Source organism: Callionymus lyra, chromosome 9 (assembly GCF_982586985.1).
Source record: "Callionymus lyra chromosome 9, fCalLyr1.hap1.1, whole genome shotgun sequence".
NCBI lineage: Eukaryota > Metazoa > Chordata > Actinopteri > Syngnathiformes > Callionymidae > Callionymus > Callionymus lyra.
The window spans coordinates 28219731-28246147 of NC_141826.1; the positions used below are offsets into that span (position 1 = coordinate 28219731).

Sequence of the window (26417 nt, forward strand, 5' to 3'; positions counted from 1 at the left end):
ATACAGGACGAGAGTAGAGGACGAGAGTATAGGACGAGAGTACAGGACGAGAGTACAGGACGAGAATACAGGACGAGAGTATAGGACGAGAGTATAGGACGAGAGTACAGGACGAGAGTACAGGACGAGAGTATAGGACGAGAGTACAGGACGAGAGTACAGGACGAGAGTATAGGACGAGAGTACAGGATGAGAGTACAGGACGAGAGTACATGATGAGAGTACATGACGAGAGTACAGGACGAGAGTACATGATGAGAGTATAGGATGAGAGTACGGGACGAGAGTACAGGACGAGAGTATAGGACGAGAGTACAGCACGAGAGTACAGGACGAGAATACAGGACGAGAGTACACGACGAGAATACAGGACGAGAGTACAGGACGAGAGTATAGGACGAGAGTACAGGACGAGAGTATAGGACGAGAGTACAGGACGAGAGTACAGGACGAGAGTATAGGACGAGAGTACAGGACGAGAGTATAGGACGAGAGTATAGGATGAGAGTATAGGACGAGAGTATAGGACGAGAGTACAGGATGAGAGTACAGGACGAGAGTACAGGATGAGAGTACAGGACGAGAGTACATGATGAGAGTACAGGACGAGAGTACAGGACGAGAGTACATAATGAGAGTATAGGATGAGAGTACGGGACGAGAGTACAGGACGAGAGTATTGGATGAGAGTACATGATGAGAGTACATGATGAAAGTATACGACGAGAGTACAGGACGAGAGTATAGGACGAGAGTATAGGATGAGAGTACAGGACGAGAGTACAGGATGAGAGTATAGAACGAGAGTACAGGACGAGAGTATAGGATGAGAGTATAGGACGAGAGTACAGGACGAAAGTACAGCACGAGAGTATAGGACGAGAGTACAGGACGAGAGTATAGGACGAGAGTACAGGACGAGAGTATAGGACGAGTATAGGACGAGAGTACAGGATGAGAGTATAGGACGAAAGTATAGGATGAGAGTATAGGACGAGAGTATAGGATGAGAGTATAGGACGAGTATTGGACGAGAGTACATGATGAGAGTACAGGACGAGAGTACAGGATGAGAGTACAGGACGAGAGTACATGATGAGAGTATAGGACGAGAGTACAGGACGAGAGTATAGGACGAGAGTATAGGATGAGAGTATAGGATGAGAGTATAGGACGAGAGTATAGGATGAGAGTACAGGACGAGAGTACATGATGAGAGTATAGGACGAGAGTACGGGACGAGAGTACAGGACGAGAGTATTGGATGAGAGTACAGGACGAAAGTATAGGACGAGAGTATAGGATGAGAGTACAGGACGAGAGTACATGATGAGAGTATAGGATGAGAGTACGGGACGAGAGTACAGGACGAGAGTATTGGATGAGAGTATAGGATGAGAGTACAGGACGAGAGTACAGGATGAGAGTATAGAACGAGAGTACAGGACGAGAGTATAGGATGAGAGTATAGGACGAGAGTACAGGACGAAAGTACAGGACGAGAGTACAGGACGAGAGTATAGGACGAGAGTATAGGATGAGAGTATAGGACGAGAGTACAGGACGAAAGTACAGGACGAGAGTACAGGACGAGAGTACAGGACGAGAGTATAGGACGAGAGTATAGGATGAGAGTATAGGACGAGAGTACAGGATGAGAGTATAGAACGAGAGTACAGGACGAGAGTATAGGATGAGAGTACAGGACGAGAGTATAGGACGAGAGTATAGGACGAAAGTACAGGACGAGAGTACAGGACGAGAGTATAGGACGAGAGTACAGGACGAGAGTATAGGACGAGAGTACATGATGAGAGTATAGGATGAGAGTAAGGGACGAGAGTATAGGACGAGAGTATAGGATGAGAGTACAGGACGAGAGTATAGGATGAGAGTATAGGACGAGAGTACAGGACGAAAGTACAGCACGAGAGTATAGGACGAGAGTATAGGATGAGAGTACAGGATGAGAGTACAGGACGAGAGTATAGGACGAGAGTATAGGATGAGAGTACAGGACGAGAGTACAGGATGAGAGTATAGAACGAGAGTACAGGACGAGAGTATAGGACGAGAGTATAGGACGAGAGTATAGGATGAGAGTACAGGACGAGAGTACAGGATGAGAGTATAGAACGAGAGTACAGGACGAGAGTATAGGATGAGAGTATAGGACGAGAGTACAGGACGAAAGTACAGGACGAGAGTACAGGACGAGAGTATAGGACGAGAGTATAGGATGAGAGTATAGGACGAGAGTACAGGACGAAAGTACAGGACGAGAGTACAGGACGAGAGTACAGGACGAGAGTATAGGACGAGAGTATAGGATGAGAGTATAGGACGAGAGTACAGGATGAGAGTATAGAACGAGAGTACAGGACGAGAGTATAGGATGAGAGTACAGGACGAGAGTATAGGACGAGAGTATAGGATGAGAGTATAGGACGAGAGTACAGGACGAAAGTACAGGACGAGAGTACAGGACGAGAGTATAGGACGAGAGTATAGGATGAGAGTATAGGACGAGAGTACAGGATGAGAGTACAGGACGAGAGTATAGGACGAGAGTATAGGATGAGAGTACAGGACGAGAGTACAGGATGAGAGTATAGAACGAGAGTACAGGACGAGAGTATAGGATGAGAGTATAGGACGAGAGTACAGGACGAAAGTACAGGACGAGAGTACAGGACGAGAGTATAGGACGAGAGTATAGGATGAGAGTATAGGACGAGAGTACAGGACGAAAGTACAGGACGAGAGTACAGGACGAGAGTACAGGACGAGAGTATAGGACGAGAGTATAGGATGAGAGTATAGGACGAGAGTACAGGATGAGAGTATAGAACGAGAGTACAGGACGAGAGTATAGGATGAGAGTACAGGACGAGAGTATAGGACGAGAGTATAGGACGAAAGTACAGGACGAGAGTACAGGACGAGAGTATAGGACGAGAGTACAGGACGAGAGTATAGGACGAGAGTACATGATGAGAGTATAGGATGAGAGTAAGGGACGAGAGTATAGGACGAGAGTATAGGATGAGAGTACAGGACGAGAGTATAGGATGAGAGTATAGGACGAGAGTACAGGACGAAAGTACAGCACGAGAGTATAGGACGAGAGTACAGGACGAGAGTATAGGACGAGAGTACAGGACGAAAATATAGGATGAGAGTATAGGACGAGAGTATAGGATGAGAGTATAGGACGAGAGTACAGGACGAGAGTACAGGACGAAAGTACAGGACGAGAGTACAGGACGAGAGTATAGGACGAGAGTACAGGATGAGAGTATAGGACGAGAGTACAGGATGAGAGTACAGGACGAGAGTATAGGACGAGAGTATAGGATGAGAGTACAGGACGAGAGTACAGGATGAGAGTATAGAACGAGAGTACAGGACGAGAGTATAGGATGAGAGTATAGGACGAGAGTACAGGACGAAAGTACAGGACGAGAGTACAGGACGAGAGTATAGGACGAGAGTATAGGATGAGAGTATAGGACGAGAGTACAGGACGAAAGTACAGGACGAGAGTACAGGACGAGAGTACAGGACGAGAGTATAGGACGAGAGTATAGGATGAGAGTATAGGACGAGAGTACAGGATGAGAGTATAGAACGAGAGTACAGGACGAGAGTATAGGATGAGAGTACAGGACGAGAGTATAGGACGAGAGTATAGGACGAAAGTACAGGACGAGAGTACAGGACGAGAGTATAGGACGAGAGTACAGGACGAGAGTATAGGACGAGAGTACATGATGAGAGTATAGGATGAGAGTAAGGGACGAGAGTATAGGACGAGAGTATAGGACGAGAGTACAGGACGAGAGTATAGGACGAGAGTATAGGACGAGAGTACAGGACGAGAGTATAGGACGAAAATATAGGATGAGAGTATAGGACGAGAGTATAGGATGAGAGTATAGGACGAGAGTACAGGACGAGAGTACAGGACGAAAGTACAGGACGAGAGTATAGGACGAGAGTACAGGACGAGAGTACAGGACGAGAGTATAGGACGAGAGTATAGGACGAGAGTACAGGACGAGAGTATAGGACGAAAGTATAGGATGAGAGTATAGGACGAGAGTATAGGATGAGAGTATAGGACGAGAGTATAGGACGAGGTTTATTCTTAGTTTTATTCGCTCACAGACGGAGGCAGATGGTCATAGAACCTTCTTGGCAGAGATAATTGAAGCATAAAAAAGACAATTAAGTAATAAAAGAAAAGTTGAAAAGCACATTAAACGTATTGAAACCTGAAGCATCTTCAGCTCAAAGGACACTAAACTCGTCTGGTTCTTTCAAAATGTAACATTTCATCAAGTGTTTATTATGAAACAGTATTTCACAAACTCAAGTGACCCAATGTTTTCTACATCTGAACAGTATTGATGCTTCTGTTCCTGCTGCTCTTGTACATAAGTGGGCTGTGAACCCATGACCTTCTTGTTTGTGTCGAGGAGTGAAGGTCACACAAACAACAACACAAAGAGATAGATAGATAGATAGATAGATAGATAGATAGATAGATAGATAGATAGATAGATAGATAGATAGATAGATAGATAGATAGATAGATAGATAGATAGATAGATAGATAGATAGATAGATAGATAGATAGATAGATAGATAGATAGATAGATAGATAGATAGATAGATAGATAGATAGATAGATAGATAGATAGATAGATAGATAGATAGATGGATAGATGGATAGATGGATAGATGGATAGATGGATAGATGGATAGATGGATAGATGGATGGATAGATGGATAGATGGATAGATGGATAGATGGATAGATGAATAGATGGATAGATGGATAGATGGATAGATGGATTTGTTGTCTTGTGTGAGTTACTGTCATTATTGCAAACATGTCTTTAAACTCGACAACTTTTCATGCTGGATGATAATTGTGTAGTTAAAGTGTGTGAAGTAAACGTGTGTAACTCAGAGCTGATGGAACATCTTGACAACAACAAATGAAGAAACAGTAAAACATGGAGGAATGAATGAATATTGAATAGAAAACACTAAAATATGTTTAATAACTTTCATCAAACGATTCTCTTGATTCTTTGAAGGTCAACGTTGGTCTGAAGGTCCATGTTTGTGTCTCCAGTGACATCATGTAAGTTCAGCTGTAGATCACGTTGAGGTCCAGACGTGTGTTTCCTGCACGTTTATTCTGGAACTAAAGTCACTTCCTGTAAAAGTGTCAAGACTAAATCTCTATGTGGGCCTTTCTTTCGGCAGAGGTCAGTACCTGGTCAGAACATCAAAGGCTGCAGTTCAAGGTAGAAATTGAACCTATAGATTTTGGACCAGGTGGTCATAGTGTTTTTATATCTCATCCAAACTGAGAAGATCAACATTCATGGATGGACCCGTGTCTTCTGGTCGCCTTCATTCATCTTCACACTCACATCACAATATCATCAGCAAACATCATCGTCCCCGAAGACTCCGCCCTCACCTCGTCTGTCAGTCTGATGCCGCCTCACCGCCGTCTTCATGCCTGTCCTGAGCTACCCTCACATACTTCTCTGACACTCCTGCTCCCTCTTCAGAGCTGCCCTCATGTCATCGTTCATCCATCCATTATCCACCCATTATCCACCCATTATCCAGCCATCCCTCCATCCATTCATGCTTCCATCCATAAGGTAAGGTAAAGGTAAGTTCAAACTTTTAATTGTTTTTTCCAATAGCCACAGAACATTTTTCATAAAAAATAAATAAAAATAAAATAAGAACAAGAACAAAGATAAATAAAGAGAAAGAACAAGATGATACAATCTAAGTCTAAAGATAAAGAAAAACAACAAAGACAAAGGATACAAAGAATAAAACATAGAACAGAACATCCAGATACTCTCACTCCACTCCTGCCCCCGATCTCAGAATTGTACAATTTAATAGCCCGAGGGATGAATGAGTCCCTGAGTCTATTTGTTTTGCACCTGGGAGGAGCATTCGTGCTTCATCTGCTTCTCTGCTCACTGATGACAGTGTTCAGAGGATGACTGTCATCATCATGATGGACAGTAGTTTGTTCAATGATCTCCTCTCAGCAACTGTCACCAGTGAGTCCAGCTTCAACCACAGAGCCAGCCCTCCTGATCAATCAAATCCATCCATCCATCCATCATCCATCCATCCATCCGTCCGTCCGTCCGTCCGTCCGTCCGTCCGTCCGTCCGTCCGTCCGTCCGTCCATCCATCCATCCATCCATCCATCCATCCATCCATCCATCCACCCATCCATCCACCCATCCATCCATCCATCCATCCACCCAAACTAAAACCAAGTAGTTCTTCATTGTGTTCCATGTTTTCGTGTTTCTTTTATTTGATAAATTAAAGAATAAAGTTTAATTTTTGCTTTTATGGTCTTTATTTCTTACGTTGAAAAACTTAACTGGATTCTTGAATGTGTTTTAAATCATCATTTTATTTATTGATTTATTTTAACATCACAGAATCTATTTTGTTTTGCATGAAGGTTGATAATCAGATCACGTGACGAAGTGTGTTTCATTCTTCTCTGATGTAAGGAACTACATGACTATATATTATTATATATCCAGTTGTGTACTTGTACATATCCACAGAAACACGAAGATTGTGTTGATGTAATAATATTAATGTGAGAGAATCTGATCATGTATGACGATGTGTTTTAAGGTAGTAAATTGGTGTTTTTGGTGCTCAACGATAAAATACTATTTTTATAGAGATTTCAACTGAAACTTTAGTTAAAAAAATACACTTTGACTTTCACTGTTTGATTAAAAACATGAAAAAATACTTACTTGACTTATTCGAGTAAGTTCGCGACATAAAAGTGATTTATATCGAAGAATAACGTGTTGTAAACCCGCTCCAGAGACGCCGCCGGTGACGTTCTTCTCACCGACGAAGATAAGGGTCGCGGCGACGACGGGAATCGAACCTCGAACTGCTTATCATTCACCTGTAGGGCTCGCGCCGGCGCTAGGACCCAGCGTGCGCGCTCCTCATCTCCAGCTGCTGCAGACGAACACTGGCTCGAGGAGGATCGCGAGCACGAACCCGAATATCCTTCTCGCTCATCCCGGGAATCGCACCCACGACCCCCGCACGGAAGGAGCCTCGCGGAGCCGCCTGGCGTGCGTGTGCGTGGAGGCCGTGGACGAGCGGAAGGTAAGGCGCTCGGGAGCACGAGCACTAATAACAAAGGCGTTACGGGCGAGCAGCGGGCATTGCTCAACGGCACTCGGGGCGAAAGAAACTCCACTAAACTTTGACCTGGATCCGTGTGTGTCGTGTCCGTGGACGTGTGGCGGGAGCAGCGGAGATGTCTCGGTGCTGATCCCGCGGTATTATCGTGTCACATGGACGAGGAACTTGTGTGTCGAGATGACATTGGCGTGTGTGTGTGTGTGTGTGTGTGCGTGAGTGTGTGTGTGCGTGCGTGCGTGTGTGACGTCCACGCTCGACACACAACAAGTCCCGTGAAGTGAGGTCCTCAGGACCGACCTGGCTGCTCCGTCAGAGAGACCGGCAGCTGCGGGTCAAACTTCGCCGGGACGAGTGAGTCCTTCTCGGCCTCGAACCTTCCGTGTGTCCGAGGCTGATGAGCGGCGCGAGGGAGACACAGTTCCGGGTGACATCAGGCCCGGCGACTGTCGTGGTGCGTTCACGGAACGTCACCGTCTGGATGAGAAATAAGTTTTCCAGTCATTCAGGGTCAGAGTCAAGATCTTCCTTTTTGAACTTCTAATGTCCGGTGAACCTTCAGAGGATGAAGATGATGATGATGAAGATAATGATGATGAAGATGATGATGAAACTAATGAAGATGATGAAGATGATGAAGATGAAGATGGAGATGAAGATAATGATTATGATGATGATGATGATGATGAAACTAATGAAGTTGATGATGAAGATGAAGATGAAGATAATGATTATGATGATGATTAAGATAATGAAGATGATGATGAAGATGGAGATTAAGATGATGATGATGATGAACATGTTGGACATGATGATAATGATGAAGATGGTGATGAAGATGGTGATGAAGATGATCATCATGATGATGATGATGAAGATGATGGTGAAGAGGATGAAGAACATGAAGATGATGATGATGATTATGATGAAGATAACGATGAAGATGATGATGAAGATAACAATGATGATGATGAAGATGAAGATGATGATGAGGATGATAGAGATGATGATGAAGATAACAATGATGATGATGGTTATGATGAAGATGATGGAGATGATGCTGAAGATGATAATGATGAAGATGATGATGAAGATGAAGATAATGATGATGATGAAGATGGTGATGAAGATGCTGAAGAGGATGAAGAACATGAAGGTGATGATGATGATGATGATGATGATGATGATGATGAAGATGATGATGAAGATGGTGAAGAGGATAAAGAACATGAAGATGATGATGAAGATAACGACGAAGATGATGATGATGAAGATAATGATGATGAAGATGATGAAGATGAGGATGATGAAGATGAAGATAATGATGAAGATGATGATGATGATAGAGCTGGTGATGAAGATAACAATGATGATGAAGATGGTGATGAAGATGATGAAGATGATGAAGATAATGATGAACATAGATCAAGGGAGGTGAAGATGATGATGATCATAATGATGAAGATGATGGTTATGATGAAGATGATGGTGAAGATGATGAAGATGATAATGATGAAGATGATGATGAAGATGAAGATAATGATGATGATGAAGATGGTGATGAAGATGCTGAAGAGGATGAAGAACATGAAGGTGATGATGAAGATGAAGATGATCATCATGATAATGAAGATGATGATGAAGATGGTGAAGAGGATAAAGAACATGAAGATGATGATGAAGATAACGATGAAGATGATGATGATGAAGATAACAATGATGTTGATGATGATGATGAAGATGAAGATGAAGATGATGATGATGATGAAGATGAAGATAATGATGAAGATGATGATGATGATAGAGCTGGTGATGAAGATAACAATGATGATGATGATGAAGATGGTGATGAAGATGATGGTGAAGATGATGAAGATAATGATGAACATAGATCAAGGGAGGTGAAGATGATGATGATCATAATGATGAAGATGATGATGATGAAGATAACGATGATGATGAAGATGAAGATAATGATGAAGATGATGATGATGATGATGAAGATAATGATGAAGATGAGGATGATGAAGATGAAGAAGATGATGATGATGATGATGAAGAGTTTGATGATGCAGATGAAGATGATGATGATGATGAAGATAATGATGAAGATGATGAAGATGAAGAAGAAGATGATGATGAAGATGAAGAAGAAGATGATGATGATGATGCAGATGATGATGAAGATGATGATGATGAAGAGTTTGATGATGCAGATGAAGATGATGATGATGATGATGATGAAGATAATGATGAAGATGATGAAGATGAAGAAGAAGATGAAGATGAAGATGATGATGATGATGATGATGATGATGATGAAGATGATGATGATGAAGAGTTTGATGATGCAGATGGTGATGAAGATAAAGATGATGATGATGAAGAGTTTGATGATGCAGATGAAGATGAAGATGAGATATTGATGAACACAGATCATGGTAGTTGAAGAAGAAAGTGAAGTCGGGGTAGACGAGGTTAAAGAAAGATCAACTCAAGGATCGAGAGACGAGTCGAACGAGACTCTGATCGTTCAACAAATAAAATAAACTTGTAATGTTGCAGAAAAGAAACTGACGTGAGCTCGTGTTAACAACTGTGAGAGCACCAGGACACAGCATACCTCTGCCAAGCAGCTCATTGTTATCTCCACACATGGTTCTGACAGAAATCATGATTTATTTACATCTCACGAGTCACTGATGTATTTATGATGAACATTTGTTTATATTTGTGTATATTCAAGAAGTGTGATTCAAGTACGAGTGTGATGATGATGATGGTACCAGGTCCAGTTGTTCTGAAATATTGTGTCAGTGTCAGGTCCAGTTAATTTGATCCGTTCTTGATCCTGTCTGATAGAAAAACACTAAATAGACTAGACTAGATTTTCAACTATAATCAAACAATTTTCAACTATAATCAAACAATTTTCAACTATAATCAAACAATTTTCAACTATAATCAAACAATTTTCACAATTTTCAACTGTAATCAAACAATTTCAACTGTAATCAAACAATTTTCAACTATAATCAAACAATTTCAACTGTAATCAAACAATTTTCACAATTTTCAACTATAATCAAACAATTTTCAACTATAATCAAACAATTTTCACAATTTTCAACTGTAATCAAACAATTTTAACTGTAATCAAACAATTTCAACTGTAATCAAACAATTTTCAACTATAATCAAACAATTTTCAACTATAATCAAACAATTTTGAACTAGAATCAATCAATTTTCAACTATAATCAAACAATTTTCAACTATAATCAAACAATTTTCAACTATAATCAAACCATTTTCAACTATAATCAAACAATTTTCAACTATAATCAAACAATTTTAAACTTTAATCAAACAATTTTCAACTATAATCAAACAATTTCAACTATAATCAAACAATTTTCAACTATAATCAAACAATTTTGAACTAGAATCAATCAATTTTCATCTATAATCAATCAATTTTCAACTATAATCAAACAATTTTCAACTATAATCAAACAATTTTCAACTATAATCAAACAATTTTGAACTATAATCAAACAATTTTCAACTGTAATCAAACAATTTTAAACTGTAATCAAACAATTTTGAACTATAATCAAACAATTTTGAACTAGAATCAAACAATTTTCAACTATAATCAATCAATTTTAAACTGTAATCAAACAATTTTAACAATCAAGTGTTTGTTGAAAAACATTCAAATGTCACAAGATTTATTTTGATCTTCTGCTAAAAACAACTTTAATTCAAGGACGTCACAGACAAGCAGTATTGAAATGTTTAGATGTTTGTCCCAGTTGCACAGGGTGGGAGGCAGGGACACCCTGGACAGACAGGCAAGTTAACATGTTGACATTGTTGAATGAAGGTCAAACGTCGTGATACTTTAGTTTAAATGTATGAAGTATATCCAGCTGTTGACGCCACATGTTACTGTGACTGAGTCTCTGTTGTTGAAGCAGTTGATGTGAGAGACACCTGCTGAACACCTGTCTCTGACCTGAACTAGACCAGAAGACTTCTGTGTGTGTGTGTGTGTGTGTGTGTGTGTGTGTGTGTGTGTGTGTGTGTGTGTGTGTGTGTGTGTGTGTGTGTGTGTGTGTGTGTGTGTGTGTGTGTGTGTGTGTGTGTGTGTGTGTGTGTGTGTTAAAGTGTGTATGTTAAAGTATGTGTGTGTTTTAAAGTGTGCGTGTGTCAAAGTGTGTATGTGTGTGTGAATGTGCGTGTTTAAGTGTTTCTATGTGTGTGTGTTTTAAAGTGTGTGTGTGGTTGTGATGTTGGACTCTATTGTATCATCAGTGTGTGTGTGTGTTGTTATGAGTGTGGAATCTATTGTACCATCAGTGTGTGTGTGTTGTTGTGATGTGTGACTCTATTGTATCATAAGTGTGTGTGTTGTTATGTGTGACTCTATTGTATCATCAGTGTGTGTGTGTTGTTGTTATGTGTGACTATATTGTATCATCAGTATGTGTGTGTTGTTGTGATGTGTGACTCTATTGTATCATCAGTGTGTGTGTTGTTATGTGTGACTCTATTGTATCATCAGTGTGTGTTGTTGTGATGTGTGACTCTATTGTATCATCAGTGTGTGTGTGTTGTTGTGATGTGTGACTCTATTGTATCATCAGTGTGTGTGTGTTGTTGTGATGTGTGACTCTATTGTATCATCAGTGTGTGTGTTGTGATGTGTGACTATATTGTATCATCAGTGTGTGTGTTGTTGTGATGTGTGACTCTATTGTATCATCAGTGTGTGTTGTTGTGATGTGTGACTCTATTGTATCATCAATGTGTGTGTTGTTGTGATGTGTGACTCTATTGTATCATCAGTGTTTGTGTGTTGTTGTGATGTGTGACTCTATTGTATCATCAGTGTGTGTGTGTGTGTTGTTGTGATGTGTGACTCTATTGTAACATCAATGTGTGTATGTGTTGTAGGGATGTGTGACTCTATTGTATCATCAGTGTTTGTGTGTTGTTGTGATGTGTGACTCTATTGTATCATCAGTGTGTGTGTGTGTTGTTGTGATGTGTGACTCTATTGTAACATCAGTGTGTGTGTGTGTGTGTGTTGTAGGGATGTGTGACTCTATTGTATCATCAGTGTTTGTGTGTTGTTGTGATGTGTGACTCTAGTGTATCATCAGTGTGTGTGTGTTGTTGTGATGTGTGACTCTATTGTATCATCAGTGTGTGTGTGTTGTTATGATGTGTGACTCTAGTGTATCATCGGTGTGTGTGTGTTGTTGTGATGTGTGACTCTATTGTATCATCAGTGTGTGTGTGTGTTGTTGTGATGTGTGACTCTATTGTAACATCAGTGTGTGTGTGTGTGTGTGTTGTAGGGATGTGTGACTCTATTGTATCATCAGTGTTTGTGTGTTGTTGTGATGTGTGACTCTATTGTATCATCAGTGTGTGTGTTGTTGTGATGTGTGACTCTATTGTATCATCAGTGTGTGTGTGTTGTTGTGATGTGTGACTCTATTGTATCATCAGTGTGTGTGTGTTGTTGTGATGTGTGACTCTATTGTATCATCAGTGTGTGTGTGTTGTTGTGATGTGTGACTCTATTGTATCATCAGTGTGTGTGTGTTGTTGTGATGTGTGACTCTATTGTATCATCAGTGTGTGTGTGTTGTTGTGATGTGTGACTCTATTGTATCATCAGTGTGTGTTTGTACAAAACTCTCTTTTCATTGAAATATTGACATTAGAAAATGATCTTAAGCTCCGCCCACTGAAAACACTTTGTTGTTCTGGAGATTAAATCTTGTTGACTATAACCACACCCACTCTGCTGTGATTGGTCAAACATGTTTGTCACCATGCGTCATCAATGGTCTCCACCTTCACAGGACTGTATAAACAAAGTGTGATCACAGCTGGAGGAATGAAGACATTATTACGTCATAATGGACTCTCGTAACCTTTCGTTCGTCCAGATTTCAGAGCAACTTTATAAAGTAATAAGTTTAAAACATGGTGATGATGAGAAGTTACTGCGTCTTGAAGAACATTCACTACATGATACCAGAGTTGATACTAGTTGATGAGGGTCTAAACTATAGTTCTATGATGAGGGTCTAAACTATAGTTTTTTGACGAGGGTCTAAACTATAGTTTTTTGACGAGGGTCTAAACTATAGTTTTTTGACGAGGGTCTAAACTATAGTTCTATGATGAGGGTCTAAACTATAGTTTTTTGACGAGGGTCTAAACTATAGTTTTTTGACGAGGGTCTAAACTATAGTTTTTTGACGAGGGTCTAAACTATAGTTTTATGATGAGGGTCTAAACTATAGTTCTATGATGAGGGTCTAAACTATAGTTCTATGATGAGGGTCTATACTATAGTTTTATGATGAGGGTCTAAACTATAGTTTTATGATGAGGGTCTAAACTTTAGTTTTATGATGAGGGTCTAAACTATAGTTTTATGATGAGGGTCTAAACTATAGTTTTATGATGAGGGTCTAAACTATAGTTTTATGATGAGGGTCTAAACTATAGTTTTATGATGAGGGTCTAAACTATAGTTTTATGATGAGGGTCTAAACTATAGTTTTATGATGAGGGTCTAAACTATAGTTTTATGATGAGGGTCTAAACTATAGTTTTATGATGAGGGTCTAAACTATAGTTTTATGATGAGGGTCTAAACTATAGTTTTATGATGAGGGTCTAAACCATAGTTCTATGATGAGGGTCTAAACTATAGTTCTATGGTGAGGGTCTAAACTATAGTTTTATGATGAGGGTCTAAACTATAGTTTTATGATGAGGGTCTAAACTATAGTTTTATGATGAGGGTCTAAACTATAGTTTTATGATGAGGGTCTAAACTATAGTTTTATGATGAGGGTCTAAACTATAGTTTCATGATGAGGGTCTAAACTATAGTTTTATGATGAGGGTCTAAACTATAGTTTTATGATGAGGGTCTAAACTATAGTTTCATGATGAGGGTCTAAACTATAGTTTTATGATGAGGGTCTAAACTATAGTTTTATGATGAGGGTCTAAACTATAGTTCTATGATGAGGGTCTAAACTATAGTTCTATGACGAGGGTCTAAACTATAGTTCTATGATGAGGGTCTAAACTATAGTTTTATGATGAGGGTCTAAACTATAGTTCTATGATGAGGGTCTAAACTATAGTTTTATGATGAGGGTCTAAACTATAGTTCTATGATGAGGGTCTAAACTATAGTTCTATGATGAGGGTCTAAACTATAGTTCTATGATGAGGGTCTAAACTATAGTTTTATGATGAGGGTCTAAACTATAGTTTTATGATGAGGGTCTAAACTATAGTTTTATGATGAGGGTCTAAACTATAGTTTTATGATGAGGGTCTAAACTATAGTTTTATGATGAGGGTCTAAACTATAGTTTTATGATGAGGGTCTAAACTATAGTTTTATGATGAGGGTCTAAACTATAGTTTTATGATGAGGGTCTAAACTATAGTTTTATGATGAGGGTCTAAACAATAGTTTTATGATGAGGGTCTAAACTATAGTCTTATGATGAGGGTCTATACTATAGTTTTATGATGAGGGTCTAAACTATAGTTTTATGATGAGGGTCTAAACTATAGTTTTATGATGAGGGTCTAAACAATAGTTTTATGATGAGGGTCTAAACTATAGTCTTATGATGAGGGTCTATACTATAGTTTTATGATGAGGGTCTAAACTATAGTTTTATGATGAGGGTCTAAACTATAGTTCTATGATGAGGGTCTAAACTATAGTTTCATGATGAGGGTCTAAACTATAGTTTTATGATGAGGGTCTAAACTATAGTTCTATGATGAGGGTCTAAACAATAGTTTTATGATGAGGGTCTAAACTATAGTTTTATGATGAGGGTCTAAACTATAGTTCTATGATGAGGGTCTAAACTATAGTTTTATGATGAGGGTCTAAACTATAGTTTTATGATGAGGGTCTAAACTATAGTTCTATGATGAGGGTCTAAACTATAGTTCTATGATGAGGGTCTAAACTATAGTTTTATGATGAGGGTCTAAACTATAGTTCTATGATGAGGGTCTAAACTATAGTTCTATGATGAGGGTCTAAACTATAGTTCTATGATGAGGGTCTAAACTATAGTTCTATGATGAGGGTCTAAACTATAGTTCTATGATGAGGGTCTAAACTATAGTTCTATGATGAGGGTCTAAACTATAGTTCTATGATGAGGGTCTAAACTATAGTTCTATGATGAGGGTCTAAACTATAGTTCTATGATGAGGGTCTAAACTATAGTTCTATGATGAGGGTCTTCCACTCCAGAGCTCCGTTACTCTTTCAGTCGCGATCCTCTGTTCCCCCTGAGCGGCCGCGGTGCATGCCGGTACCTGTAGTTCCGGCCGCTCCGCGCCGCTCCAGTCTGATCCTGGGCGTGGATCGTCGGGACTACATCTCCCATGATGGAGTGCCCCCCACCACCCCCCCGCGCTCGCACGAGCAGACCGGAGATACGGAACGGACTGTCTTGACGACCCCCCCTCACCCTCGCGCACCCCCTCACCCTCCAGCCTCCGCCCCCCCCACGGACTTCTTAGACCAGAACCGTCGAGATCCGCCGCAGACACGGACGTCCCTCGCGCTCGACGCTCACGTGCCATCAGGAGGAGAAGCTTCGTAAGTGTTCAGACATGGAGGAGCAGCGGGAGGTCGAGGGGGTCTGGAGGGTCTGGGGGGTCTGGAGGGTCTGGAGGGTCCAGGGGGGTCCAGGGGTCCGAGCTGTCGCCTGAAGTGAGTCACAGACGCGACATAAACAACAGTAGCTTCGACAGAGAAGCTGCTGCTGGACTTCATGTTGTTCGTCTGTCGGTGACTCGGTGTGACCCGCTCCTCTGCTGCTCCTGCTCCTCTGCTGCTCCTGCTCCTCCTCTTCTCCTTCTCCTCGTCCTCTTCTCCTTCTCCTCTCCTCCTTCTCCTCCTTCTCCTCCGCAACAACTCCTCCTCGTCGTTACTTCTCCACTTTCTCCTGTTTGACTCTCAGATGTAACGAGTTTAGATTCTTCCTTGTTGTGTTGTTGACTTACCTTATCAGAGGGGATGTGACACACACACACACACACACACACACACACACACACACACATCAGATCTAACTGGACTCTTCATCTCCTGATCATCTTCCTCCATGAAGACTTGAACTCGATGTTTACAACAAATATTTACGAGCAAAACAGTAGAAAGTTGGTGAATGTGTTCGTGACGTCAGAAGCTTCTTATGACGTCACGATGTCACTTTATTAACGTCACTTCAATCTTGTCATCAGAGACGTCTTCAGACGTTCCTCCGCCAGAGTGTTTTCACTTTATAGAAGTGGCTTCAGTTGTTGTCGTTCGTAGATATTTGATCAATAATGTTGAAGGAATGATTCATGATAATATATAAGAATTAACGTCTGTTTTGAGCACCTTAAGAAATAAATCATCGTAATAACTTCACGCGTCTGAAGGTGAAGTCGTTCTTGTCGTCCATCATCTTGTTTTCTAAAATGTTCTATGTATCATATCAATACTACGCTCACTACGGCAGGTTCGTCCAGTTTCCAACAGTTTTATCAAATGTTTTTTGTGTCAGAAACATTTTTATATTTTCTAACTCTTGGTGAGATGCAGGAGTCGATGCCTTCACTTCTTGAACCTTCACTTCTTGAACCTTCACTTCTGGAACCTTCACTTCTTGAACCTTCACTTCTTGAACCTTCACTTCTGGAACCTTCACTTCTGGAACCTTCACTTCTTGAACCTTCACTTCTTGAACCTTCACTTCTTGAACCTTCACTTCTTGAACCTTCACTTCTGGAACCTTCACTTCTGGAACCTTCACTTCTGGAACCTTCACTTCTTGAACCTTCACTTCTTGAACCTTCACTTCTGGAACCTTCACTTCTTGAACCTTCACTTCTTGAACCTTCACTTCTGGAACCTTCACTTCTTGAACCTTCACTTCTTGAACCTTCACTTCTTGAACCTTCACTTCTGGAACCTTCACTTCTGGAACCTTCACTTCTGGAACCTTCACTTCTTGAACCTTCACTTCTTGAACCTTCACTTCTTGAACCTTCACTTCTGGAACCTTCACTTCTTGAACCTTCACTTCTTGAACCTTCACTTCTTGAACCTTCACTTCTTGAACCTTCACTTCTTGAATGTTTCTCCAGACGTCTTGATGTCAGCTCTGACTGACGGACGTCAGACGTTCCCGAGCCAGAGCGACGTCTTCATGTCACGGATGTTTTCTCCTCAATGGACACGTTTGTTTCACGAGATCGTAGATCCATTGAAACTAAAATGTCTTTCGTTGAAAACGCCTTCAGTGACGATCGTTTCGTTCTAGTTCGTCTCTGAGCTTCTCACTGTCATGGGTTCACATCCGTCTGAGACCATGGTTCTCGATGGCATCTGTGAACTCTCGGAGGATGTTTCTTATAGAATGAAGTGGTTTTGTTCTCGAGTGACGGTGGACGACACAGAAGCAGGTCAGATGAGTGGAAGGAGCCTAAAGGATCATGGGAGTTTGAGTCTGTGTTCAACTGTGTCTTTGACGGAGTCGCTGCTGGTCTGGTGCTCGTGATGATCTTCATTAGCATCTGTGAAGGTGGTCGTTGTTGTCAACACGACATGATTAGAACAACAAAGACAACAAAACAAACACAGATCAGTCTCGAGTGTGAACCTCTGTCTTCACGTCGTGATCACTGACGCGAGACGTGAACTCATGACCATCCAACGATGGATTTTAATAACCAGGAGAGAAGCAACTGAAGAAAGTTCAAAATGTAAATTCATAATCAAAGGAGTCGAACTTTGATTCACTTTTATTAGCAGGTTTATTGTTATTTAGCAAAGTTTACTCTGTAAACATGTCGTGCCTCGAACTGAATATCCAGTAAAAGTGCGTTTTAATATGAACAAAAATCATGGAGATGAAGCTTAATTGACTATTATATTATATACTATTATAATAGTCAATATATATCTCTAATGTTACACAAACGCACTTGTTTGTTTGGTCACTCTGATCAGCTGTTGTGTTAATTCTTTGTCGGTAACCATGGTAATGTATATCACAAATCTAATTATAAAACATAGTCATTACTGGTTCTACCATGTAGTCTAATTAGCATAATCATGAGTTCGTAGTTTAGTTCACTTGTTGACCAAACATTTGTGTTTGAGTTTGTATCTGTTTAGGTCTCTTGAGAAAGTATTTGAACCTCCTGGCTGATAGGGGGCGCTAGTTTTCTACTGACACTGCAGGATGGGCGTTAATTAAAATGTGCTGTATTAGGAATGACTTGGTGGCAACTCTTGAATCATCTGTATATGAAAATGTATTCAATCATTAAAAATACATAGACAAACATGAACAAAACACAAATAGTTATAATCAGAGAAAATAATATATTCTCTCTGATCCTTCAAATCTTTCAAATACATTGTTTGATTATAGTTGAAAACTGTTTGATTATAGTTTTAATTGTTTGATTATAGTTGAAAATTGTTTGATTTTACACAAGTTATATATTAATTTGTTTGACTTAAAGATTCAAACAAAACAATAATTCCAGTGATTTTGTCAGATTTTGTCAAAATTCTTCTGAAGGAAAAGATGAATACTTGAGATGAACCTTCAACAGATGAAGCTCTTATAGATAAAACTTTCTTATATGACGGTCCTAGAGAAGTTCTGGAGAAAGAACAGACCTTTATTACATAGTAAGTAAGTAAGTAAGTAATTTTTATTTGTATAGCGCTTTTCCAGACCAGGGTCACAAAGCGCTTAAACAATCAAAAAGATATTCAATAAAGTATATATTTTAAAGATCAAGATAAAACTGAAAACACAACAGGAGTTCCAGAAAATCAAGAACTCTTTTATGTGAGTTTTACTTTTACGATGAAAGAAAGAACAAAATGATCATTAATAAAATGAAATAGATTTAAAGTGAAAAAACCTCTGTATAAATGAACGTTGAGTGGTTTAAGCAGTTAAATGTCGACACTATGAAAGTAAAAGTTATTTATTCGTGTTGTTAATTGTGTTTGTTGTGCTCCACAGATTATCGCTGAAGAAATCTTCCAGATGAGCGACAAACGTTGAAGCATGTTGTGTTAGAGAAACACTTATGCAGGTAAATGTTGTGACGACACGAGCGAGTCTCTCTCTCTAACAACCATCTCCTCAGGTGGATCCTACACTGATGAATGTAGGGGATGGAGGCCCGGTGAGCAGCGAGACCAGTGCTCCACGTCCAGCGTCCACGACTATGGTGGGTAACCCCCCCCAGACGCTCCCGCCCGAGCTCCGAGGAGACGTGAGCCTCAGTCAGCAGAACAAGAGTCCAGACTGTAAGAGAGTCTGCCGGGACACCTCGCGCTACAACCACCAGCTCTCGCCGCCTCAGCAGCTCCACCGCGGGTCCGGTCCAGAGAGTCGAACCCGTGACCCAGAAGACGCGTTAAGATCCGATGCTGCCCCCGCGACTCCGTGGCCACAGGTCGGCTCCGAGGACTCGCTCGAACCCGGTCGCGTGGAGTCGGACGACGGTCGTCCATCGAAGCTTCAGCTCTCCGTGTTCAAGGCCGCTCGTCCCGTGGCCTTCCTGCCGCCCCCCCAGAAGGTCTCCCTGCCAGAGGTCGCGGCCCGGAGCCAGAGGGACGCTGACGCTCCGAGCTCAGGTGCCGCCGGGTCCACTCTCATGCAGACCCTCCCGTTCCCCTTCTCGGTCGGACAGACCGTGGTCTCGGAGAAGAAGCTCTCCAAACTCAAGGCCAACCATTCGAGCTGCAAGAGCAAACCCGCGACGGAGCTTCAGGCGTTAGCTTGCGCTGTGGCTTCACCCGTCATGGCGCTGCCGCTGCAGCACCCCTCGCTGACCTCCGCCCCCGCCTGCTACACCTTATCTCCCACCGCCGCCATCTGCTGCGGCTCCGCGCTGGCTAGCATCACCTCGCAGAGCCGAGCGCTCAACCACCTGGAGAAGAAGACGGAGACGACCCGGGTCACCCCCCTGAAGAGCATCTCTGCTCGAGACCATCAGGCGGGTTCTGGCACGTTGGAGTCGGGGGACGTTCCTTTGGATCTGTCGTCTAAGTCTAAACGTAAATGTGTGAGTGACCCTAAGTCAGACGCGGCTAATAAATCCAACAGCTCCGAGTCCAGCCGGAGGGACCTTCTCAACTCCAAGAGCAACCATTCGACGTATTCTTCTGCTGCTCAGTTCTCGACTCACAAGAACGGATCCAATCAGAAGCAACATCGGCCTCAAAACCACCAGGTGTCGGAACCCAAACCCTCGTGGTGCAAAGCGTCTCCTCAGGATCCCATGAAGAACATCCCGGGAACGTACGTGGGGGTCGCCAGCCCCATCCTGGCGTCCACGCTTCGAGGGAAAGACGGAACCTTCGGAGAAGACTTCCAGAGCTTTGCCAAGCAGGAGCTGATTTCTATCATCGACCAGGGAGAACATCTGGCCTCGGCGGGAAAGAAGCCGTCCTGTCTTAGCAAGTGTTCTCCAGGGGTCAAGCACGTCAAGACCCCAAGCAAGACCTGTCCCGCCAAAGGAGCCCTGATGACGGCCCTCTCCAAAACCCAGGTGCCCTTCTCTCCCACCGCGGGTCAGGTGTGGCAACCGTCGTCTCAGCACCAGCATCCAGCCTTCTCTGTGTCCAGAAAACAAGCGGGTTCTCCAAAGAGGACCACCAAGTTCCACAAGAGCCCCCTCAAGACCGAGAGCGACCGGTGGGACGGTTCGTCTCCGCTCTCTAATCTGGCCTCCATCGTGAAGCAGCAAACTCTGGAGGCGTCTGCACTCGCGGGAGGAGTGACTCCCTCCAGGCTGGTCGAGGGTCCCACGGAGATGAAGACCAGCCTCAAGAAACTCTTCTGCTCGAGGGAGAGACGAGCGAGCGGCTCGTTGAAAGACTCCAGTCAAGCTTTGAAAATCCTTGAAAACGTCAACGCCATCCGCACGCTGGACACGAGTTCAGATCTACGCAGCAGTAGACACAAGAATGGATCCTCGAAACCCTCCGCCCAGACCCCCCCGACGCCGGGACACGGGTCCACCAACGGGACCAGGATGGAGAGCAGACTAGCGCAGGTGTTGGAAGGAACCGCGACGAAGAAAGAAAGTCACGCCTCGGAAAACACAGAGAAGTTCCAGGGTTTAGTCGCCTCCATCCTCGCCAGAGAAGAGTTGGAGAAGAAAACGAATGGAACCAAAGAAGAGTCGCCGACCAAAGCAAGAGCTGCTGCCATCAAACAGAAGAACTGCAGTCCTCAGAAGGTGAAGGGGAGGTCGCCGGAGATGTCCAGGAAGAGAAGGCAAGACGGTCCAAACAGTGAGCCCTGCCAGAAGAAGGTGAGAGGAACTTCCTGGTCATTTCAAATACAGGCAGCTCTTCCTGAAGAAACTTCTAGACAGTTTTTAAATCATTTGACTTGAACTTGAACATGTGACACGTCCTTCATCCACTTCATTCTCTGTGACCTTCAGCAGAAGAAAGCAAGTGTTCTGGAGGAGAGTCCGTCAGCAGGAAGACATTCCCGGCCGAGCACTGAGCAGGTTCCACCGGAGAAGGTCCGACACTGCAAAACGAAAGCAGGTAAAGTTTGTTGAGACGTTCAGCTCCGGGAAGATATGGGTTAGAAGTTTAAGAAATATGTCACTAAATATAATATATCTTCCAATAATCAAGTTACGATGTTAAAATAACATTTGTGACATCAGTGTAAGTAAGTAAGTAATTTGTATTTGTATAGATCTTTTCCAGACCAGGGTCACAAAGCACTTAAACAATCAAAACAATATTCAATAAAGTATATACTTTAAAGATCAAGATAACACTGAGAACAACACAGGAGTTCCAGAAAATCCAGGAAAAGCTAAAGTTAAATATTGGTCATAGATCACTTGATTGACTGAATCATTTTAAAAGCTTTCAATCCTGACATGAAACTGATGTTAATGTTTATCTTTGTGTCCATGATTCACTGTTGAAGGTTCAGTTCAGTGATCAAAGACACAATCGTTAATCATGAGATGGTTTGGTGAGCGAGAGATGCTGAGAGATGCTGTGCAAGAAGCCTGGGTTCGGTGCTCAAGGGCAGCTCGGAGTTGAACCGTCAGTCAGGAGTTCTGAGGTTGGATCAGACCCACCTGTAGATGATCTCGTCCTCCAGTGTTTCTCAAACCCTCGAGGTCTGAAGATGACATTTGCAAAAGTTGTTTAAAAATATCCAAATCATCCAAAGAATGAATAGTTTCCACTTCAAGGATCTTGTTGTCAAAAGAGAGAAGAAAGTGTTTAATTGTTGCTAAACTAAAAAACATGGAATCATCGTCACATGACTTGAATTCCTCACATATTTTCAGATCTACTTTATTTTTACTTCTTTATACAAACAATTTATTAGGATTTAATGATTATATAACAATATAAATCAAGTGAGGACTTTGAAAACAACCACTTTGTTGTAAGATTGTGTTCTTTAAAGTTATGTATCATTGTTGAGCTTTTTTTTACTAAGTTTCTGAAATATTTCCAAATGTTTTTGATACAAAAGTCACTTTTTAATCTCATAACTGTGTTATTTTAAAACAAACTTGTATTAATGTATGTTCATCTACAGTCTCACAGTCGCTGAAGGTTCAAATCCAACAATGAAACGCTGCAGGTCGACATCAGTGAAGATGTTTGATTGTTCTTTAAGTTTAGAATCTGGTGGTTCAGAAGATGAAGGAACTGAGTTTGTCTTGCAGATGTTCGCAGATGTTCAGAGATGTTTGCAGATGTTCAGAGATGTTCAGAGATGTTCAGAGATGTTCAGAGATGTTCAGAGATGTTTGCAGATGTTCAGAGATGTTCAGAGATGTTCAGAGATGTTCAGAGATGTTTGCAGATGTTCAGAGATGTTCATAGATGTCCATAGATGTTCAGAGATGTTCAGAGATGTTCAGAGATGTTCAGAGATGTTTGCAGATGTTTGCAGATGTTCATAGATGTTCATAGATGTTCAGAGATGTTCATAGATGTTCATAGATGTTCAGAGATGTTCAGAGATGTTCATAGATGTTCATAGATGTTCAGAGATGTTCAGAGATGTTCAGAGATGTTCAGAGATGTTCATAGATGTTCATAGATGTTCATTGATGTTCAGAGATGTTCAGAGATGTTTGCAGATGTTCAGAGATGTTCAGAGATGTTCAGAGATGTTCAGAGATGTTCAGAGATGTTCAGAGATGTTCAGAGATGTTCATAGATGTTTGCAGATGTTCAGAGATGTTCAGAGATGTTCAGAGATGTTCAGAGATGTTCAGAGATGTTTGCAGATGTTCAGAGATGTTCAGAGATGTTCAGAGATGTTCAGAGATGTTCAGAGATGTTCAGAGATGTTCAGAGATGTTCAGAGATGTTCAGAGATGTTCAGAGATGTTTGCAGATGTTCATAGATGTTCAGAGATGTTCAGAGATGTTCATAGATGTTCAGAGATGTTCAGAGATGTTCAGAGATGTTCAGAGATGTTTGCAGATGTTCAGAGATGTTCAGAGATGTTCAGAGATGTTCAGAGATGTTCAGAGATGTTTGCAGATGTTCATAGATGTTCAGAGATGTTTGCAGATGTTCAGAGATGTTTGCAGATGTTCAGAGATGTTCAGAGATGTTCAGAGATGTTCAGAGATGTTCAGAGATGTTCAGAGATGTTTGCAGATGTTCAGAGATGTTCAGAGATGTTTGCAGATGTTCATAGATGTTCAGAGATGTTCAGAGATGTTCAGAGATGTTTGCAGATGTTCAGAGATGTTTGCAGATGTTCAGAGATGTTCAGAGATGTTCAGAGATGTTCAGAGATGTTTGCAGATGTTCAGAGATGTTTGCAGATGTTCAGAGATGTTTGCAGATGTTCAGAGATGTTTGCAGATGTTCAGAGATGTTCGCAGATGTTCGCAGATGTTCGCAGATGTTCGCAGATGTTCAGAGATGTTCAGAGATGTTCGCAGATGTTCAGAGATGTTCAGAGATGTTCAGAGATGTTCAGAGATGTTCAGAGATGTTCAAATCTCACGGATTTGATGAACTAACAAGTTGTCCTCGTCTTCAGACGTGAGTCCGGAGGCGTCCGAGACCAACTGTCACAAGAACGACGGCCCAGACTTCTGCTCCTCCAAACTCAGGAAGTGCCGACGACGAGCCGACGAAGCCCGACATGACCTCTGGGGGTTCGCGACCCCGTCACCTCCGCCGCCTCCAAACACGCCCCACACGCCGCCGTCGCCGCCCTCCACGCCCGCGCCGCCAGCCCGCCGTCCACGAGGAAGACCTCGCTCCAAACCCCTGCCCGACCAGAAGAAGGCCCGGACGGAGCGAGACTCATCGGCCCAGAAGAAGCGCCGGAGGTCCGTGAGTAAGAAGTACCAGACGGGCGACTACATCACAGAGAAGTCCGACGACGGAGAGACGCTGGACGAGTCCGACTCAGGGAGGCCGGAGGACACGACTGAAGGTACGACTCCACACAATCACACGTGAAGAACACGAGGAACATGAGGAACATGAGGAAGAGTTTTGTTTTGTGCTGCGGGATAGTTGAATAGTTGTACGATATTAAATCTATATAAAACTATATTTTTGTACTTTATTAAAACAGGATAAAAAAACATTGATGGTGTTTTAACTCTGTCGCCACCTGCTGTTCAGTCATGGAAGCGTTTCTATCCTATTACGATGTCTTAAAGCTTCAAGCTGGACCTTCACGTGGTTTTCGAGTGAAAACTTCTATCAACACAATCAAATCTCAAACAGATGTTTGGTCTAGAGACAGTGAGGGAAGCAGAGGTGAAGATGTTAAGCTTCTCTTTGACGGAGATGGATCAGGAACGAGTCGGAGGAACATGGGAGATGTTCTGGAGATACAGTCGGAGGAACATGCAAGATGTTCTGGAGATACAGTCGGAGGAACATGCGAGATGTTCTGGAGATACAGACGGAGGAACATGCGAGATGTTCTGGAGATACAGTCGGAGGAACATGCGAGATGTTCTGGAGATGCAGTCGGAGGAACATGCGAGGTGTTTTGGAGATGCAGTCGGAGGAACATGCGAGATGTTCTGGAGATGCAGTCGGAGGAACATGCGAGATGTTCTGGAGATGCAGTCGGAGGAACATGCGAGATGTTCTGGAGATGCAGTCGGAGGAACATGCGAGATGTTCTGGAGATGCAGTCGGAGGAACATGCGAGATGTTCTGGAGATGCAGTCGGAGGAACATGCGAGATGTTCTGGAGATGCAGTCGGAGGAACATGTGAGATGTTCTGGAGATGCAGTCGGAGGAACATGCGAGATGTTCTGGAGATGCAGTCGGAGGAACATGCGAGATGTTCTGGAGATGCAGTCGGAGGAACATGCGAGATGTTCTGGAGATACAGTCGGAGGAACATGTGAGATGTTCTGGAGATACAGTCAGAGAGAATGAGATGCTCATGTTCAGAGATAGTATTTTGGTAGAAGACGCTGGGGTTGGAAGTGTCAGGAAGGAGGTCTAGAGGAAGATCAGAGAGAAGGTTCATGTAGTGGAACATGAAGTTGGTGTGAGGGACACAGGTTTAGATGGAGGTCGTTGATTCGCTGAAGATGTTCTATTAGACAAGAGTCATGTGACTCTGATGACATCATCACTCTCTTCATGCGAGTCTGATGTCACTTCCTGTCCCTCGTTGCCTTCAGACGTCAGATACTTGACCTTCTCGCCAACAGACTCTCCTGCTGCTTCGAGTCCCGACGCTTCGCCGCGCAGACCCTCCTTCAGGCGGTCCGGCTCGGTCCAGGACCAGGACAGCGATCTGTCTCCAGAACATCCTGACAAACCTTCAGGGAAGAGGAAGTTCAAGAGTAAACACTTGTCCAACAGCAGCGAGTCCAAGGTAAAGACGGATCAATTATAAAAAAGTCTATTTGCTTATAGCGCCTCCCAGTGGTTGGTGTTATATGACGTCGCAACGGCTCTGAAACTAATAAATCTTAATTTAATAAATGTTCTTTACTTTTATATTTTGTACATTTTTAAATGCAATTCGATATTTTCATGTTTACATCTATATAGTTTTTG

The 26417-nt window shown here is 42.2% G+C and overlaps 1 protein-coding gene across 3 annotated transcripts in view; it reads left to right on the top strand.

Moving 5' to 3' along the window:
- The first annotated feature begins 7067 nt into the window (after positions 1-7067).
- bcorl1 (BCL6 corepressor like 1) overlaps positions 7068-26417 on the top strand; it is a 30633-nt gene continuing 11283 nt past the window's right edge. The window contains exons 1-6 of one of the 3 annotated variants that reach the window (XM_087799353.1): positions 7068-7208; positions 19367-19439; positions 19494-21671; positions 21807-21915; positions 24414-24815; positions 26066-26232. In XM_087799353.1, coding sequence (XP_087655479.1) covers positions 19434-19439; positions 19494-21671; positions 21807-21915; positions 24414-24815; positions 26066-26232 — 2862 coding nt within the window. In that variant the 5' untranslated portion in view covers positions 7068-7208; positions 19367-19433. Of the gene's footprint in view, positions 7209-15801; positions 15928-19366; positions 19440-19493; positions 21672-21806; positions 21916-24413; positions 24816-26065; positions 26233-26417 lie in introns of those variants that run through there. The other 2 variants (XM_087799352.1, XM_087799354.1) reach the window with 2 other exon arrangements.